General features: G+C 40.7%; 1 protein-coding gene across 8 annotated transcripts in view; it reads left to right on the top strand.

The window, feature by feature from the left end:
- Positions 1–786: 786 nt before the first annotated feature.
- The window catches only part of usp32 (ubiquitin specific peptidase 32), a 66,202-nt gene continuing 47,783 nt past the window's right edge, over positions 787–19,205 (top strand). For 3 of the 8 annotated variants that reach the window (XM_078929983.1, XM_078929981.1, XM_078929982.1), the window contains exons 1-2: positions 788–1,374; positions 18,671–18,798. In XM_078929983.1, the coding sequence (XP_078786109.1) occupies positions 837–1,374; positions 18,671–18,798 (666 nt within the window). In that variant the 5' untranslated portion in view covers positions 788–836. Of the gene's footprint in view, positions 1,375–4,217; positions 4,685–18,670; positions 18,799–19,205 lie in introns of those variants that run through there. The other 5 variants (XM_011482993.4, XM_011482991.4, XM_011482990.4 and 2 more) reach the window with 5 other exon arrangements.

Raw genomic sequence — 19,205 nt, 5'->3', positions numbered from 1 at the left:
TAAGTACACCACTGTTGTTTCAACTGTGCCCGAAAAAATAACAAGATCATACGTGTCCTGTTTCAGGAAAATGTTATTTCTGTTCCCTCTGCTGTTTTCTGTTGGAGAAAATGTATTTCTGAACTGCCGTGGAAAAATGTTTGGACCCTGCATCAGAAATTACTAATTAATAACAAGATGAGAGATGTCTCCTACAATCTATTACATAGAATCTATCCTAATAATCAATGCTCAGATATAAGAAGACAATTGACCCCAACTGTAACCTTTGTAAAGAACACCCAGAAACAATCAGTCACTTATTTAGGAACTGTAATATTACTAAAACATTTTGGAAAGAATGTGCACGTTTTATAAATCACAAATTAAACGGACAATTTCAAAAGAAATTTGAATATATATTATTTGGCTTACACGAAAATAAAATAAAATAAAACATAAAATTGGCAATTAATCTAATTATAATATTTATTTAGTTTCATATTCACAAAATTTTCTTCATCATAACTATTTTTCCCTGTAATAATTAAAGAATTAGAATCTTATTTGCACACTATTTCTAATAGCTTAAACAAAAAAGCCATACATATTTATGAAAACTGTCTGTCTTTGAACATTTTATTTATTTTGTAATACATGTACTATCCCCTGGCATTCTTATTGTTATGACTATTGTTCTTGTCATACATATTTGGTTTATTTGTTTTGATTAATAAAGTTTAAAAAAAAGTCTGCGTTTCACCCACGAAAACAAATGTAACAAGGGTAGACTGACGGTTTTATTTATATTCTTATTTGTTTTGAATTTGACAGGGAAAGGCAGAGAGCTGGCAGACATGATGGAGAGAAGGAAGGTAGATGTACTGTGTGTGCAGGAGACAAGGTGGAAGGGCAGCAAGGCACGTAGTATTGGAGGAGGATACAAACTGTTCTATCATGGTGTTGATAGGAAGAGAAACGGGGTAGGAGTGATTCTGAAGGGGGAGTTTGTAAACAGCGTTCTAGAGGTGAAAAGAGTCTCAGACAGGATGATGAGCCTAAAGTTAGAAATTGAAGGGGTGATGGTGAATGTAGTCAGTGGGTATGCGCCACAGGTTGGCTGTGAGTTAGAAGTGAAGGAGAGATTCTGGAGTGAGTTGGATGAGGTCATAGAGAGTTTCCCCAGAGGAGAGAGAGTTGTTATTGGAGCAGACTTTAATGGGCATGTTGGTGAGGGCAATAGAGGTGATGAGGAGGTGATGGGCAGGTTTGGTGTGAAGGAAAGGAATCTGGAGGGACAGATGGTGGTGGACTTTGCGAAGAGGATGGAAATGGCTGTAGTCAACACTTACTTCCAGAAGAAAGAGGAACATAGAGTGACATACAGAAGTGGAGGTAGGAGTACTCAGGTGGACTACATCCTATGTAGACGAGGTCATTTGAGAGAGGTTATTGACTGCATGCTGCTTCACCTCTCTGTAAACAAACTAACCTTCAACTAAACCTGCTCCAGACCAGGCTATGTTCAGAGCATGAGTTGCTATGGCAACTTGACATACCCTGAAACATAGATCAATTTTTGGAACTGAAAGCTGAGGTTATCAACTTCCTTAGCCTCAAACTTACAGTGGGAGCTAGCATAACCTGCTTTCTGGAATACACCCCTGGAGAAAACTATTAAAGAACTAAAACAAAAGCCATCAAATTGAAAGCTGACTATTTGAGCAGATAAGTCAAAGCAGCCAGTATCCACAGTTACCAGCAGAAAATCTACATAGCACGGATTTGCTGTGAGCATTTAATGTTACCTTTTGCAAAAAGTAGTACAATTAAAGCTTATTTAATTAAGTAAACCTGAGTATAAGTACAAGCACAGGCCATGTATGTGTAGAGTAGGAAGTAAGTAAATACCTCTTCAGACTAAAATAGAGCATTTTAAGTTTACAATATATCAAGTAGCCTCTATAAAAAGTAAACTTCAAGTAGTCTGCCTCACCTTTACTATAGACTAAGTACATACACTCAGGGCCGGCCCTGGTCTTCCGGGGGCCCTAAGCGAGATTTAATTTGTGGGCCCTCTAACTGATCAGCAGCACCAACAAAACGCAACTGTTGTTGTAAAATAAATGAGATATATCTAGTGCAGAATGTTGGAAAGAAGTGCCTTCACTGTTGTGCGTGTGTGCACAAATGTATGACTGTCCTTTAAGTAATAATGAAACAATAAGTTTGATTTGGGTTCCATATTGGGTAGATTTGAACTTACCAGCAGCAACATCAACATTTTCCCTTTCAACAGAAGATGTGGTGACAGGAGTTTCTTCTGCAGCTAAAAAACAAGAATTATTATACAATAATTAATGATGCGGCGTGGTGCAGCGGTAGGGTGGTCGACCACTGATCATAACATTGCAGGTTCAATTCCCGCCTTGCACGCCCATGAGTCAAAGTGTCCTTGGGCAAGACACTGAACCCCACCTTGCATCTGGTGGTAGGCGGGCGCCTGTGTTTGGCAGCGGAGCCGCCACCAGTGTCTGAATGTGTGTGTGACTGGGTGAATGGGTCCGTGACTGTAAAGCGCTTTGTCCTTGTAGGAAGAAAGGCGCTATATAAGTATACGCCATAAATATAAGTATACGCCAATGATGAAGTTAATAAAATAACTATAGCAGAATACTACTAATAGTTTAGTGGTTCAGTTAAAATCTGTGTGCAGGTTTTTCACAATGTCATGATCTTTTTATATATTTATGAGAAATAGATTGTTTGATTATATATTTGCACAAGATCATATTTATTTATTTATTAAGAACAGTTTGGGGCTCCATACTCTTCAGCCGCTGTTTATGGAAAAAAGGGGTTATGCAGACACTGTTTTTTAAATTACTTTACATGCCACATGAAGGGATGTGGATGCTGCACCTCCTCCAATACTTTTTGATACTTTTTGAGAGCAGAAGAAAATGTTGGCTGACACGGAACTGTGCAAAACATCGTCATTATGTAGAACCAAAACTGCAAAATACAAATAAGAAAGAAATGCACCTATTTATAAATAATAAATGTGAATAATAATTTGAGTATAAATGGAAATATAAGCATTTATACACCATATCTTATTCTATTATTTTGTATGTTCATAATTTTAAAATGAGTACATTTATTTTGTTTGTCATTAATAAATTAGAACCTTTATTTCCTATGTATTTGGCAGTTTTGATTCTCCATATTTCATGCCAATGCAAGATTTTAAGACACATTGTTGAAAAACTCAGACTCCCTGACTGTCTATAACAGATAAACAGCAGTTTCTATACTGACATAAACCGGAAAATGCAGAACGCACTAAATATGTGTTAGCAAAACAATTAAACAATACAATAACGTGAGTTAAACATTTATCAGCCATCACCGTTGTCGTTATTTAATCTTCTCTTCGCCGTTTTGGAAGGTCATGTCTGACCTCATCCAGGAAACTTGGGTATCAGAATTATTTTAGAGTTTTCCATTGGAAATTACGAAACGGGGTCGTTTTTATGTGCAAACTTTACCTGTCTTTCTAACTTTACCGAACTTCGGATCAATTAGTATTTTAAATCGCGAATGCACAGAAATACTGGATAATGTAAAAAATATGGCCCCATCATCCTCCAAACTTACCTTGTGATTGATGCTGAAGTTGTTCATCTTTTTTCAGCTCCTGATGGATAAAGTCTCTTTGGCATGAAGTGCTCTTGTTGTCGCTTTGATCAGCGTGACAAAATGCACTCGTTTTTTTTCTTTTCTCAACTTTATTGAAACAAAATGCGCTCGTAAATGCACACTGTGCCAGGCTCAGATGCAGTGATGTTGGCCAATCGTTGCTGAGAGTGGCGTAACGTCATTATTTGGGTTGCCAGATTGGTTCAGGTGTGTTGACAAGGGGGATCATTAAAGTGCAGGCAACTTTCTTTTGCACAACATTCACAGCTATGAAATAGGTTGCCAGATTTGGGTCTTTTTTTTATTTTATTTTTTCGCCACTTCGGGGCCCTGGTGGTGACGGGGGCCCTACGCGGCTGCGTAATTCGCGTATAGGGAGGGCCGGCCATGCATACACTTGTAATACTACTTTTTACTAAGGGTAGTAATTTGCTTTACTGACAACCTACGGTCGGAAATTTTCTGATTTCAGTTCTGTCAAGCGACCGCTGGGTGTCGCTGTGGTGCACCATTAAAACGACAGCCCCGCGTGCGACTGGGCTCGTGCGCTGCAGATGCTCCTCGCTTATTTCACTAAAACAAGACGCGCGTCGGTTTTCCTATAGAGACATACATAACGTGCATATTCTATCTCTGAAAATAGGACGAGGACAAGCATTTGACTAAGGTTATTTTTTTTGCATTTGACTAAGGTTTTTTTATTTTTTATTTATTTATTTATTTATTTATTTATTTATTTATTTGACTAAGGTTGCGTGTTGCTGTGGGCTGTGGTGACGTGACGCGCAGAGTGAGATCACGTGACAGCATGGAGGCGTCACTGAAAACATTCATCCGTTCACTGCCGCGCAGCAATTTCACAATAAACAGATAAGACAGCAGGCGGTTCTGATCGACTCCGTTCGTGACGTCTCTTTCCTCGCATGGCTGTGAAATGAGGGGAACATGGGGGCCAAAGAGTCGAGGATAGGATTCCTGTCGTTTGAAGATGCTTCTAAGAGAGGTAAGCCGCAAAGAACGGGGCCAGATCTGTTTCTAGCCGCGTTAGCCGAGCTAACCGCCATCCCCTCAGCTAGCCTGGGGGCAGGGAGACTGTCCTGGCCGATCCGTTAGATCGAGCTAGCTTCCTCCTAGCAGTAGTTCCCTCCTGTAGGGTGAACGCCTTAAAGCGACCAGTAAACACATCTTGGTTAGCCGCTAATGGTTCAACCTTCAGGTTGGCTTTGGTACACGAACGACGAAGACCTTTAGTTCTTAGTGTATCTAAAGCTACCGTTGTTTCCCGGCCCGCAGGCGCCGGGAAGAATTAAATGGCGAAGGCTGCCGCTAAAGGGGTCTTCCCAAAGCCGTAAGAAGTTAAGAAGACAGCGAGTGTGAGTCGCTGTGGTTGCGGTCATGCGCCGTTCTCCCCGAGCGGAGTCAGTGATTCTTTCTTCCCTGACATCTGAATTCAGAAAGACGTGTTCGTGACGCTAACGTGTTCACATGTAGGCGAGGTCAAGTTGATCAGTGACGGTCCTCGATGTGCGATCGATGATCGTTCACCATGAAGAAACCCCTGAACGCGGAATGGTGGCTTGACAGCTAGCTGTGGGCGCGCGCCTGGCCTGGGCATGCTAACTGTTTTTAGCTGACACATCAGTGGGCCACTTAGCTCTACCAAAGTAAGCTAGCTGCTGCCGTCTGTGCCGTGAGTGTTTCTAGGGTTTAGGGCCAGACAGTGAGCTGACAGACTGAGCTGGCTGCTTTTTGTAAACACACAGTCTCTGACACAACCCTGCATTAATTCCACAGATTCTGATTCGTTGCTCTTCTGCCTTCATGCAGCCTCCTGCTGTCATGTTGGATGGATGTAGGTAGAATCTGTAGGACCTCGGGGAAGCTGGCCTTATGTAAGACCAGAGTGATCATTTATCAGATCTTCTCCTTTAATGGCCTTTGGTTGCACTTTACTCCCTTGGGTGAACTTTGTTGGTGCGGTTTTCTGTTACACATTCATCCATGACTGTTCCATATCTCTGTCTGTCAGGCGTGTGCAGGACAGAGAACTGCTCTCTGCTGTTGCTACACTCACACTTATCTTCATGTGTTCAGTGCTAAGCTGCAGTTAAATAGCTGAACAATATGGTGAAACCAGTTTCATTGACATCATACAGTAAAGGATTTGTTTGCATACTTCTAGTCATGTTGTAATGACCGTATATGTACGTCCTGAGGAGTTTATATTATTGGCATTGTTGATTTCACCCATAGAGATCCATTTGACCAAGCCCTTAACTTTGTTTTTCAAATTATTACCATAGCAAAAATTGCAATAAGTTTTAGCAGTTAATACTGACTCGATATGCATTAATATATTATTGTTTTTTTGTAAAAACAAATAAACAGGTTAATAAACAGGTAAATTGTAAATTTGTAAAAACAAATAAACAACAACACTACATTTGTCAGCATAGTAATTACTGCACAAATTAAATAAACACCATAAGAGCATTTTAAATTTAGAAAATTCAAAATGCTATGGCAGCATAGACTGTAAATGTAATTTATAATCCATGGAAGACACGGATGACGATGAGAAATCAGGTTTATTTATTTGTGAAGACATGTATAAACATGTCTTCATGTCTCCTTATGGCGATCTTTACCTTTTATGCTGCATCAGTTGTGTCTGAATGGCGTCTCTCAGTAACCCAGTTTGATGACTTTCTGTCCAACATTTGTCCAAGGAAGGAAAAAATAAAAACATGAATAAAGATGTCTGGATTCAAATAAGAAAAAGATAACGTTTTTTCCTCCATGCTGGATTTGGACAGTGCTTCTTCTTCTGCTACTCAAAGACAGTGGTGGTTAGTGGGGAACATAACAAATATATGAGCCAATATTTATGTTTAAAAAAAATCACAAATTGGTCCTCAGTATGAGTTGTTCAACTGGCCAAAAAACCCAAAACCTATTGGCTAAGCTGCAGCTCTTCCCATTCCCATTGATTAAACAGAGAAACTGTTCTGCCCTTTTTAGCTGTCTGTCTGTTTAAAGAGTTATCTGGTGACTCAGCTTCACAGCCTGAACTCCAGAAAAGTAGGGAACATTTCGGCAGAAATGAATAAGAATAACATTGTTTTACAAAAAAAAAGACATGTTTAAACTGAGGGTCTTTATTTATATGCTTTCTGAAGTCTGTTAAGGTCTCAACATAGTTGAAATAAATAATGTTTGAAGATTCAGATTTTGTCTTGTTCACATTTTAAATTTACCAATGAAACATCACCACCAGCATCCACTCAGAGTTCAAACTGCTTTTAAAGAAGTTTCTCCCAAGATTGTATTGAGCCCAAGGACTGGAGCAGCTTATGGAGCACAACCAACCAAACGTACAGTCAAGGAGAAGCAGAACGTGTGTGTGTGTGTGTGACACAAACACACAGCACTTCTTGTATGATCAGTTCAGCTGCATGATGCTGTATTTTACAGCATAACTGTTTGGGATCTAGAAAATCTTTTATTAGAAGGGATATTTTGTTTAAATTGTAAATCATTTACTTAGGAGCTTTTGTTTCAGGCAGATTTGTCTTCCCTGATGCTCAGTTTTTTTCGGTAAATGAAATGTCTCATTTGATCTCAGCTGGTAAACATCACTTGTTTCACAGTACTGGATACAACTGCTGCTGTGTATTTAGGATCTTTGTAATCTGTTTGTGAGAGAGACTGTTTAAATGTTTTCTTGGGGGGTTAAAAGCTCTGCACGATCAATGGCACCAGCATCTTGCCAAATGACCATAAATGGCTCATGTGGAGGCGCACTATAAGGCTCCATTTTTTTGGTTGGTATTTCTTCAGGTGAAGGACATTCCTGCACCACAGATTGATCATGCATTCCTGCTAAAGCACAGATAGTGACTATCCAGGCTTACCGTGCTTAAGCAGTCACACAGCAGCCTTCCAGTTTTCCACAGCGGCCATGTCTGCAACAGTTGGGGGGGTCCACTTTTTTTGGAAGATAATTGTAAGATAGTTGATAATTATGTGTCTGGCTGGTCGAACCAGTGGCATGAATACAGTTTTGAATTCACTTTTATCTTTAAATTATCAACGCCTTAAAATTTTTCTGTCTCCCAACACTACAATCACATCGTGTTCAATTAGATCTGACTTTTTTTTACGGAACATAATGAGCATCAAGATTGACTCCTCACTTCTGTTCGGCTGCTTGTGTGCCACAGCGAACCACACGAAAAGCTGTTTTACTCCATATTCCATCTGCTTGTGTTTAAACAGTTAAATTAGGCACATTTTTTCTCATTTATATTTTGAAAAAGGCTTTTCTCTATTCTTTTTCTCAACTTGAAGTTTTTTTTACTGCTGTCTCCAGCATTTTCAAGTCTTTGCTTTTAAAGAATCTATACCATGCTTTTCTTAAGCCTTCCAGAGTAAACTAAAGTCTGGACACACCTTCCCATTCATTTGAATGAGAATGTGTGTCCAAACGTTTGCTCTGTATGGTATATGATCATACATTACCTTTAGCACACTAAAGGATGATTTTTATGAAATACGAGTTATTTTCACAGCTCATTTCTTATCCTGCAGTGACACAACTCGATCTCTGAGGCTCCGCCTTTCAATCTGTGTGGGTGCCGCCCATTTCATGACGCCAACTTAGAGCCGGCCTCGGCAGCATGTCTGCGTTTTGCCCACATAACAAAACATCCAAACTTTTGTAAAGATGGATGTGCATGTTATACATATAAAATGATCACTGCTAGATCTGTGGAGAAAGTGTGTGTGTGTGTGTGTGTGTTAGCCTGGGGGTGGTGCTAACAGCGCACACTCTTCCTGGAAGGGGCTGTTCCTCACTTTATGATGTCATAATGTCAGGGCCCACTGGTTTTCATGGATTGGGAGGGACTGGTAATAAGAACACAGGTTTTAGAGGAATACTCAGAAATGCTTGACTGGATCAAAATACTACTTAGGAAATAAGATTTGAATACAATTCAAATCTGAAAAATGCTTATGAAATAATACACCTGTCTGGTTTAATATATTTATTGGGCATGTTTATATGAATGTTTATATGATTTTGTGATTTTAGTTGGTGAATTCACCTATTTTTGGGCTTTGGCTTGTTGGTGAAAATGCATAAATAAATAGTTAAATTATCCTTTTAAAATAATTCAAGATATGATTGGAGTGGGACTTTAAGAATCTATGAACTTGATTTGTGTAACCCTTGTGCTATCTTAGATGACCCCCCCCCTTACATTGGCGTGTTCCCCCTACCATGAGAAAGGTGGAAAGATTTCATGTAATCCTTGGACACCAGTGAAGATCACAAATCATTGAAGAAAAAAGGTTCAGAGCACTGTCTAGTGGGTCTAGATGACCCAACTCCTAATGTTAAAGTGCCTAGGATAGCACAAGGGTTACAGGAGGACAGGAAGTTTCTGCTGGTGTTTAGAGTGTGGCCTGCAGTCCAGAAGCTTCTGTGGACATAGGGAGCATTGGAAAAGTCCCAGCTTGCCCGTTGTTTGTTTACAGTAGAAAGGTGAAGAGCGGTCAAGAATTGAGTGCTCACATGTTTGGAAGATTGTGAAACCATTGTGAGGATGACTGTTAAGAACCAGCAGAGTTAATGTTTCAATCCAACTAGGTTTAGACGCTGCAGTACAGCACAGAGAGAAGGTTGTGACCGCAAACCAGATAAGTAAGGGTTAATTGCAGACAATGTGTGCATTATCAGAAATCAACGCACCCCGTGGAAGCCTGAACCATCCGACGTGAAGTGGAGCATGGTCACTTACAAAAGAAATAAATATTCAATTTAAAAAATACTTTATTCTTGTTAGTTGTTTGGTTTAGATCGCTTTTTTTCCAAAATAAGTGAACTATTTGTGAAGTGGTTGCCACGGTAACGTGACAACACGTCGAGTAGTCAGCTGAAATGGACGTGGCTCGACTTCAGCGGCAAAGGAAAGCGATATATATGCCGATGGTCACGATGGGTTGAATAAAGCATCAGGTTGTTTTTGTCCAGAAAATGATGAAGCTAAAGTTTGTTTTAAAGAAGCCGGTGCAGTGATACAGAACATTTAAACTATGTGACCGGAACTACTTTTTAAGGTCTGCATCATCCCAGCGCATTGTCACTTTTAAACACACCCAGCACCCAATCAGATTGGAAAATTCACCCGTGGTATAAGAGTGGATAAAGTTCAGGCAGAAAAACAGTCGTCAATGTCTGAGGGGCTGTCACCTCTGCAGGTTTCTGATCTCTACTGTTTTCTACTCTTTTCTACTCTTTTCTGACATCGTGTTTGCATTGAATGCACTTCTTTCCACAATATTTCCTAACATTTATAACAACTTTGATGTGTAGGACACTGCAAACAGAATTACAGACTTGCACACAGCACTGACCGCATAAATAACGGCACTCAGGAATCAGGACTTTGACAAAGACGGTGTGGAATCAAGACCAAATTTCAGGCAGTGTATCAGAACATTCTTAACGTATGAAGTAAACGGATGAGTTCAAAATCTCCAGGAAACAACCAAACAAAAGCAGATGCCTTCCTGCAGCAGGATAACTCACTAACGTGGTCCATCATAGGAAACAAAGCTGTCTTTGAGAAGACGATGATGATGATGAAGAAGATGCATGGAGTTCTCCTTTCATTTTCTTCTTCAATGTTGCAATAACATCTGCTTTGATATTACTTCAGTAGAAAACCTGAAGTGGAGCTAAATCTGTCCATCTAACAGTTGGATGAATCTCCATCAGCCCAGAGGAATCAACCTTTTCTTTTCATTTCATTTCATCCACCTGTTTCCTGTTTTTAAGGTGAGCTCGGGCGCATCAGGGCACAGTGCAGCACAGCCGTGCAGTGTTCATCCTCATGGCGCTCTGTGGCGTCATGGCATCTCTCTACCAGCCTTATCTACCTTGTTGACATCCAGCTGCTTTGCATTCTTCCCTCACATTACCTGGTTTGTTTCCTGCATTTACTGCAACTGACATTCTGCTGGGACACAAAAATGTGTTACAGTTTTCATAACTGACTACATTGGACAGTGACTTTAGGAGGGAATTCTTTTTTTTATATAAATCTCACTGCTTTTCAATTTTTTTTTACGATTTTTTTTATTTTTACTGACCTACAAAAAGGTTTAGCAGGGCTCCAGACTGCGAGCAATTGGTCGCATTTTGCGACCAAAATTTGAGAGTGTGCGACTGAATTTTACATCCAGTCGCACATGTGCGAGCAGTAAATTTGCCTCCCCCACCCTTCGTATTTTTTTATACATTAAACGTGGAAGGGGCACGTCAATGATCAATGAGATGATCAATGAGACGCGAGCGCACACGCACGCAGGCAGACACACACACTCGCGCACATACTCATGAAACGCGAGCACACACTCGCGAAGCTGACCAACCAATCACAGTGGGGTATATGACTCTTGGGGGCGGGACAATGACCGGGCCTGAAAGCAGGAAACCTGACAGCCCCCTCCCCGGACCACATTAAGGAGTTCCTTACTTTCCTTTAGAACGTATCTATTCGCTCGTAATTTTCTAAATACATGCAGTCCGTGCTGAACTTTTCTCTGGGCCGCACAGAACCGGAGGAAGGTTTAGGTTTTGGTTACTGTGGTGTTATGCCATTGGTTAAACATAATTCTGTTAAAGAACTACAGGGTCGCATTGTTATGACGTCACAGCGGTGTGGGACCCTTATTTGCTTCCCTCAGTTTAAATAACACGACAGTTACGGCGGCGCATCAAACGGTTATGCACGGCTGTTACGGCAGCACACCGTCCCGCGGGAGTCGGGTCAGCTGAGGAGAATAAATGTCCCACGCGTACATGTGTGACAGCTAACGGGGCTTGAACTTTAAACACGCTCGAGCAAAAACAACATTAGTTTTAGACACACTGAAAATACGTGGGGAAAATGCAACGATAGACGTGTTTGAGATGAACCGGCACCTCGCCTGGATCGTTGGGGAGACCAGGCGGGGGGGCTGTGAGATGAAAGCGAATCTGCAGCAAGACTGAAGGAGGACAGGAAGTTGGAGTTGTCCTTAACATTCAATTTAGTTTTAATATTCTTCTCCCCCTTAGTGTGATCTGTGTTATTATATATTTTATGATTATTTTAATGTTTTGTGATGTATGTAGCCTTTTTTAATGAATTGGTATTTTAAATTATTTTAATTAATCACTCCACTACAAAAACCATCAGGACACATGTCCCATAATGCATTGTTTTGTAGTCTGTAGGGCAGCTTTCAGTCAGTTCAGTTTCCAGCTGTGTCCGGGTAGGTTTGCCCCTTGCTCTCACCCCTTTCTCGCTATATCTTTGTGATGATTGACAGGTGATGTTGGAGCAAAAACAAAAATATAGGTCACACACCAGGTGAAATGCGCAGCGTTGAGTTCACCTGGGTGATCTCAAACACGCTTATTGTGCATCTTGGTTGCACTTATTTGGTGTCACAAAGATAAATTTCCATCCATTTTCTTTACTTATTTGTACTGTCATGACAGCGATGCTGCTGTCAGTTTACCTGTTGTTGCATTTTCAAAAGTGAAGAATAAAATGTGACACTGAATGAGAAACAGCACATTGTAATTTCTGCATCTATTATTAAAGTATTTATTAGTAATACAGTGGAAATTAGTAGATTTGGTTAGCATGTTGATTTACGGTATGCGCCCCTAAATTTTCTGGTTGTGCCCCTAAAATTTTCAGTTAGGGGCCACTATGCTCCTAGTGAAAAAAGTTAGTCTGGAGCCCTGTTTAGGGTCCTTTTGTGTACTTATGGTACCCCTTTCCCTCCTTGTTGCTGAAAGCCCACCTAGCTCATTTTCTACATTGCTAAAAGCTCTTTTTCAAATGGCATTTTTTCATGGGCTACTGATTCACTACAATGTGAATGAAGAAATGTTCAGAAATGCAATTTTGAGCTTAATTTTCTTTATGCATGTCCTTCATCACAAAAATGGTACAAGAACATGTTAAAAACTCCACACACAAAAACCCCCAGTCCCATTGGAGCGGGTCTTTCACTGGTCAACCCTTTGGTTTTGGTGACACGTTGAGCAGTTTAAAGGTCAACTCTGTTGAAGTTCTTCAGAACATTACAGACGGGCTCATTCGTTTCAAATGTAGAATAAGGAAATTAGAAATAAAGAAGTGGTGAAGCACACAGACAGAAAAACCACACAGCTGTCTTTACAGAGTCAACATGCTACATGTTTACTGTCCTGTGCAGTAATTGCTTTTGCTAAACTGCAATGAGAACCATGCTAATTAAGTGTAAATGAATATGGGTGGTGGCGTAGTGGTTAGCACTTTCACCTCACCGTGAGAAGACACTGGTTTAAATCCCAACTGTGTCCTTTCTGTGTGGAGTATACAGGCTTCATAGGTTGACTGGCGTCTCTAAACTGTTCCTTACTACACACACACGCACACACACCCCCACACACACACACACACACAAACACAAACAGGTGTGTACCGTGGATAGACCCCTGGGACCCCGCACTGAACCAAACAGGTACAGAAGATGAATACAATGATGATGAGGAGCTTGGAGGAGATTGCTTGGTCCTGCTGCTTCCAGGCATGGATGGTTTTCACTGCAGAGTCACTGGAGGCTGAGCGAGTCAAGCTTGAGCAAAAGGTTTGTGTGGTTGGGCTTGTCCTGCTCATCTGTATTACTGCAACAATGAAAGCCAAGAAACGGTCTGAAATTGAGGCGTTCCACCTTTAATGTCTTCTGCAATGTTCTCACTAACTTCAAGACATTCAGTGACATCCCAGAATCCTCATAGAAGCAGCAAATTCCAAAGAGGAGCCTGTTTCCCATCTTCAGCCATAAAAAACCCTCTGAGATGTTATGGAAATGATTCCATGTGCACAGGACAGAGGCCCAAGCTGCATCTTCACTCCCATGAAGCTCTAACTCTCTTCTCCATAAATAAAAGCCTAGATAACAGCATAAAGCATTGGCAGACTTTACTTAGGGTTATTTCAGAGAAATCCTCCCTGAATGATGGAAGAACCTGCTTTCTGTGGACTGGCTCTTAGCTTTTTGGAATGTAATCCATTTTTGAGTTTGCCAACGTGCTGCAGGTCAGATAACAATTCTCTTCCCCAGGAGACATTTGGATTTAAGACCTTTGGAATATTTTTAACTTTTATTTTGTTTAAAAAAATCTATTTTGACCATCATTAAAGCTTAAATGATGCTGACATAACTTCTTTACAGACTAATAAATGAACTTTGAACATTAGTTTTTAAATAATTTCAATAGAACTGTAGTTAGACTTGATAGAACCCCTTTTATTTAAGGCTTCTGCAGAACTGGGTTCTTCACACAAGTAATTTAGGTTGATTTTGCATTTTTACAATGGACTCGATACCACAATAAAACACGTGTTGTGTTGCGTCACTGAATGCTCTCAACAATTTGCATAAAAGACGTAAACATTTATTTAGTTTGATGATTTCAGAGTAAACTGTAATCTACCACATCCTCACAGTATGTGTGCTTACCACCAGACTCCCAGCTCAGTTTTATATCCATGTTTTTATTTTATTTGGTTTTGATTTTCCATCATTTGCTTCCGGTTTCTTCTTGAACTTTTCGGTTTATGATAACAGAACAGTATGTTTTGTGCCAAGACCAAATGATATATTACCTACATCCTGAAGTGACCTTTAAGCGCGTCTTTTTACAGGCTCATTACACGTTTGCTTCTGATGCTCAAGACAACTTGAAATGCATCATGCTTACTCAGCGACAGTCCTCTGTTGGGCTGATCCTCAGCTTTTAGATGCCTGTGGTCCACAAGAGACGTCTTCCTCTCTCATAAGGAGAAGCACTTTGGTTTTCTAATGTGAAAGTCCAGTTCAAGCAGCGCTTTGGCCATTTAGGTCAAACCTATCGCATCGTAATCCTTTCTGGTGTTTGGTGCGGTTACTAAAAGCCGACCTTACTTTTTCTAAATCCACATTAGTGTCACAAATAATTGTTTTTCTTTAGAAGACCCCATTCGTCTTTGAAATGAGCTCAGAAATGATGTTCACCCACAAACACACCACATTCATTTTTAACCTGCTTGTCACTGTTAACACTTTTTGGATACATTTTGTTGTTTATCTTGTTTTTTACTTGTGTATGCTCTTGTCAAAAGAAAACGTACTGCAGTGTGGAGCTAGATGAGTCCAATCTCTCTTTTTAATCAATCATGATACATTTTTTAGCATCAATAAATCATTTTTCCTCCTAATAAGGAAGTGGTTCCTCCTCAAGATGAATTTTATTTTTATTTTTGTGAAATGAAATAAACTTTATCAATAATATAAAATATTTTGCTTTTAAACTCTTTAAAATGTATATGTAGAAGAATTTGTACAATAGTCTCTCAGTAAAGTCCCACATCATCTTTTGAGCTAGTTTTGAAGTGTTTCCAGTGGTCTTTTATTTCTGATTGACATTTTTAGAAAGCTTGTCGTTTTTTAGGACATAGTTTCTGCAGAGCAGCAGGTGTTCATCAAAAAATCCCCTCTATATGTTGGTGGGCCTGTAAAGCAACCCCGTCCATATTTCCCATCATCCCTTTGTTTACATGCTCTCCCTCAAGCTTACAGCCCCTCACAACCTTAGCCCAACATTAGTGGTACAACAAAAATGGTGATCAATATCAGAGCCATCCAGCCGTCCAGTTTAGATCCAGATTCCAGCTCAGACGAGGAAAACAAAGACGTTCATGGATCTGTTTGTCTGCATCAGAATGGAGCAGAGCAGGGAGCTCTGAGATGATGTAGTTTCTACGTCACCGCTACAAACCTTTTCAAACTGACTTTTTTTTCATCTGCCTTTGATTCACCATGATTTGAATAAAGATATAGTCAGAGGTGCCCTTTTCAAGCTGTGGATGTGTGTGTGTGTCCTCCATCATGAGAAAAATATACAACAAGAAATGATAGAAACGACAAAAACACTTTTTGAATCCGAGCGGGTCATTAGGTATAAAACTGCTTTCAGAAAGAATGTCTGGAAAAATTTGACTGGATTTTTCTTTTGAATGTTTGTTTTTTAGCAGAGAGAGTTTGTATTAAAGGCCCATAGACACAGGTCTGAGGAAAGTGCTGCAGCATGCTGTCTGCCTGCTGATTTAGACACATCGTGTTGGTTAACGCCCTCTGAGATCCATTCATTCTCCTTCAATCCCTTGTTGCGTCAGTCTCTTCAGACATCATGCTACTGCTGGGGAAAGGAGTTTCCTGTAAGTCCTCTACAATTACTGTGGATGACTCTGTTTGCACTGTAGGCGTTTGCTGCTAAATCCTGGTGCTCACTGAGGGAGATGCACGCTCACCTAGAATAAAGTCAGATCTTTTTACCAATGTTGCGTCTGCAGGTATTTGCATCATCTCATTTCCATGCCGGAAGCATCAGTCAGTCACAGAGAGGCTGAGCAGAGGCTGGAATATGATGGAGTGAACAGAGGGAAAACATGTCTTGGTGGTGGAGTGATGTGGTTCAGCCACGGTCGTTTATGTATGAAACTTTTGAGCTCAGATGAGCGGATGTAAAGGCCCAGCTCCTGCCAGTCGCTCTCACATCCCTGCAGCTTTTAGATTTGGTCTCTGAAAGGGCAGCAGGTTGTCGTTGTTTACTTAAAAGACTGGTTTCTGCAGATTATTTCTAATACCAAAGGTTAATTTTTTAGCGATAAAGGACATCCTGTTTTGAGTTTATTTCTGTTGATGTGTTTGGCCTAATCTCTTTTTCCCACACGCACAGTTAAAGATGCAAATGCAGTGATGCAATTTGTCTTTGTGCAGGATGATGATGATGTGGCATCTTTAGCTGGAGTGTGACTTCACTGTTGAATTGAGCCGTTTCTGAAGCGTAAAAAGTGAAGTTGTTGTTTGATAAAAGAGACGCTTCATGTTTCGATACCCTGTTGTCTCTTTCACCTTCCACTTGTCTTGTGTTGCATATTTCTGCTGAAGTTTGTGGTTCTGAAAAACCAGCGCGGAACTCTGTGGCGGGCCGTAAACAGAAGAAGACACATACAGAGTCAAAAGAAGAAAGGCTGCCATCAGAAGAAAGGCTTAGCTGGTCGGATTTAGGCAGTGGGACTGTCCTGTGGCTCCTCCTAGATCTGCCTGAACATCAGGGATCCTTTTTTTTCTGGGTACCATTTTGAATTTGTGGCCCATCACCCACTCAACACCCTAATTACTACTGTGGGATCAAGATAGCATGTTTGAGTTCAATGTCACCTGAGATGACTGGAGCCTCGTCCGGAGTCAGGCGGGTCATCCTGCCCTCAATGCTGCGCTCAGTGAGTGAAGTCATTTCTCTCAGCACGTTAACATGAGTCTTGGTGGGAAAGAAAACCACGTAGTTTGGTGTTTTTGTGGTTTTGAAATAAGTTGGTGTTTACCTGCAGCGTCTCTAGATCTGACGTTGGCACATTTCTGATCCGGGTTTCAGGTCCCAGCAAAGGCTCAAGAGTTCTGGTCCTGGAAAGTCCCGTCAGTTTGGTTTGGATGTGAGGACAATGCAGCCTCTTTTGTGCGCTGCAGCAGATCAAGCAGGTTCTTTGTAACAGCTGGGAGTCAGCTGGCTGGTGGCATTCAACGATCCTGAGAGTCCGATCTGTCCGACGCAGTTCCACATCTGTATAATCCCTTCATTTCAAAGGTGTAATCTCTGGAACTGTTTACAGCACCATTATTTTTGATTAGCCTCTACGCACATACCAGGAAAAAGATGGGATGAGGTCATTTCTAGTCCTCTGTCAGGAACAGGAAGGCTGACCAGACCAGCAAAACAGGAACGCTGACTCTCATAAGTCCATCAGAGTCCCAAACTGAAAAAGGTTTAATCCCGTTTAGGCCGGGTCTGTCCCTCAAACAGAACACGACTTTGTTTTTCGACTGAGACACGTTCATTATTCAAAACCACAACCTTTTTTCATGAACAGCTTGATTTAATACTTTCATGTTTTCTATTTATACCTAATTCATCGTATGATATAAAAGACAGTAAAGGGATTTCCACACACAAGCATGTTTTTCCATTTGCTATTATCAATATTGCATTCCTTCCTAAAATGGCATAATAACAGGAAAAACAACAAGTAGACTGTGGATTATATGCAATTACAGGTTGGATCTTTTGTCACTCCTACCTGAACATTTAGACTTCAGAATCATTCTATTTTTCAGGTGTAGCTTGCCATGTTTTGTCACGTAAAAGCCACTTTACTGGCTGTTAATTGTCATAAATGCTCCAGTCTGAAGGGGCTGAACTGTTGCCGTTTTACTGAGTTCAACGTCTGTAATTTTGATCAACCATCAAAAAATGATAAAAGAAAGAGGCGATGAATTTACAATATGGTGTCATCAATATTTTTGGGGATTTCAATCTTGGTACTGAATAAAATTCCTATGATCCAGCCTTGGTCGTTGTCACACCATGATCCTGTACATTAGCCTAAACGTCCCCACATATACATTTGTATGAGGCCATCCAGGCTCTTTTTGTCAAACAGGAGAGGAAGCACACAGGTCAATTCCACGTAACAGGAAAGGGAGTAATGCTGAAATGCAAAGAGAATTTAAATCTCACAGGCCAATACTTTTCTCTGAACAGCCTGTGTTTTATTTCCAGTGAGCAGGTCAGCTGACCCCCCCAGCCTTCTGTGTATTTCTGCTGCCTCACCTCTTTCCAGATGAATGAAAATAGTTATTTATTCCTGTTTTTTCCAAGTTCAGTTTAAACAGTAAATGGCTTTAGTAGAACTCACCGTTTCTACTCTGCAGTGGGATCACATTCGTTCTTGACAGTTGCTTTTCTTAGCTCTGAAACTTTGACCACACACAGACAATAGTAAATCATCCACAGGATTCAGAAACATTTCTAAATGAATCTCTTTCTGTACGTCTGCAGTTACTGAAGTGGAACTCAAGCGGCTCAAAGATGCCTTCAAGAGAACCAGTGGCCTTTCCTGCTACATGACCCAGCAGTGCTTCTACAGGGAAGTTCTGGGAAATGGCGTTCCCCCCAAAGTTGCAGAGGTAAGCCAAACCTTTACAGTGACAGAGTGTTAAGCTAAAACACAGATTAACGTTCTTTTCCTAAATGTAATAGCTGTCTTGCACACATTAGCATCAGTCAGCATGGGTCAAAGGAGGTGGTTGGTGCTTATAGCAGTGGTACACTATTTATGATACCTGAAGACAAAAGCTTCTTTACTGGCCTTCTTTTGGTTTGTGAAAACTTTAAACCTTGTGCTTTATATGCTCTTGTGATGTTGAGATACTGACATGCATCAAACAGGGTGGGTATTTTAAGGTGTAACATGACGACAGTCCTGCTAAGGCAGCAGGAGACTATTGCCATACTCAAGTCTTTGTTAGATCTTCTTTTTGGTCTTTCAGATGCTCCTTTTAGGGAGTCGCATCAATAATCTAACCCTGTCCTC

This window comes from Oryzias latipes, chromosome 13 (genome assembly GCF_053564925.1).
Source record: "Oryzias latipes strain Hd-rR chromosome 13, Olatipes_Hd-rR_3.1".
Taxonomy (NCBI): Eukaryota; Metazoa; Chordata; class Actinopteri; order Beloniformes; family Adrianichthyidae; genus Oryzias; species Oryzias latipes.
This window is presented reverse-complemented; position numbering and strand designations above follow the sequence as displayed.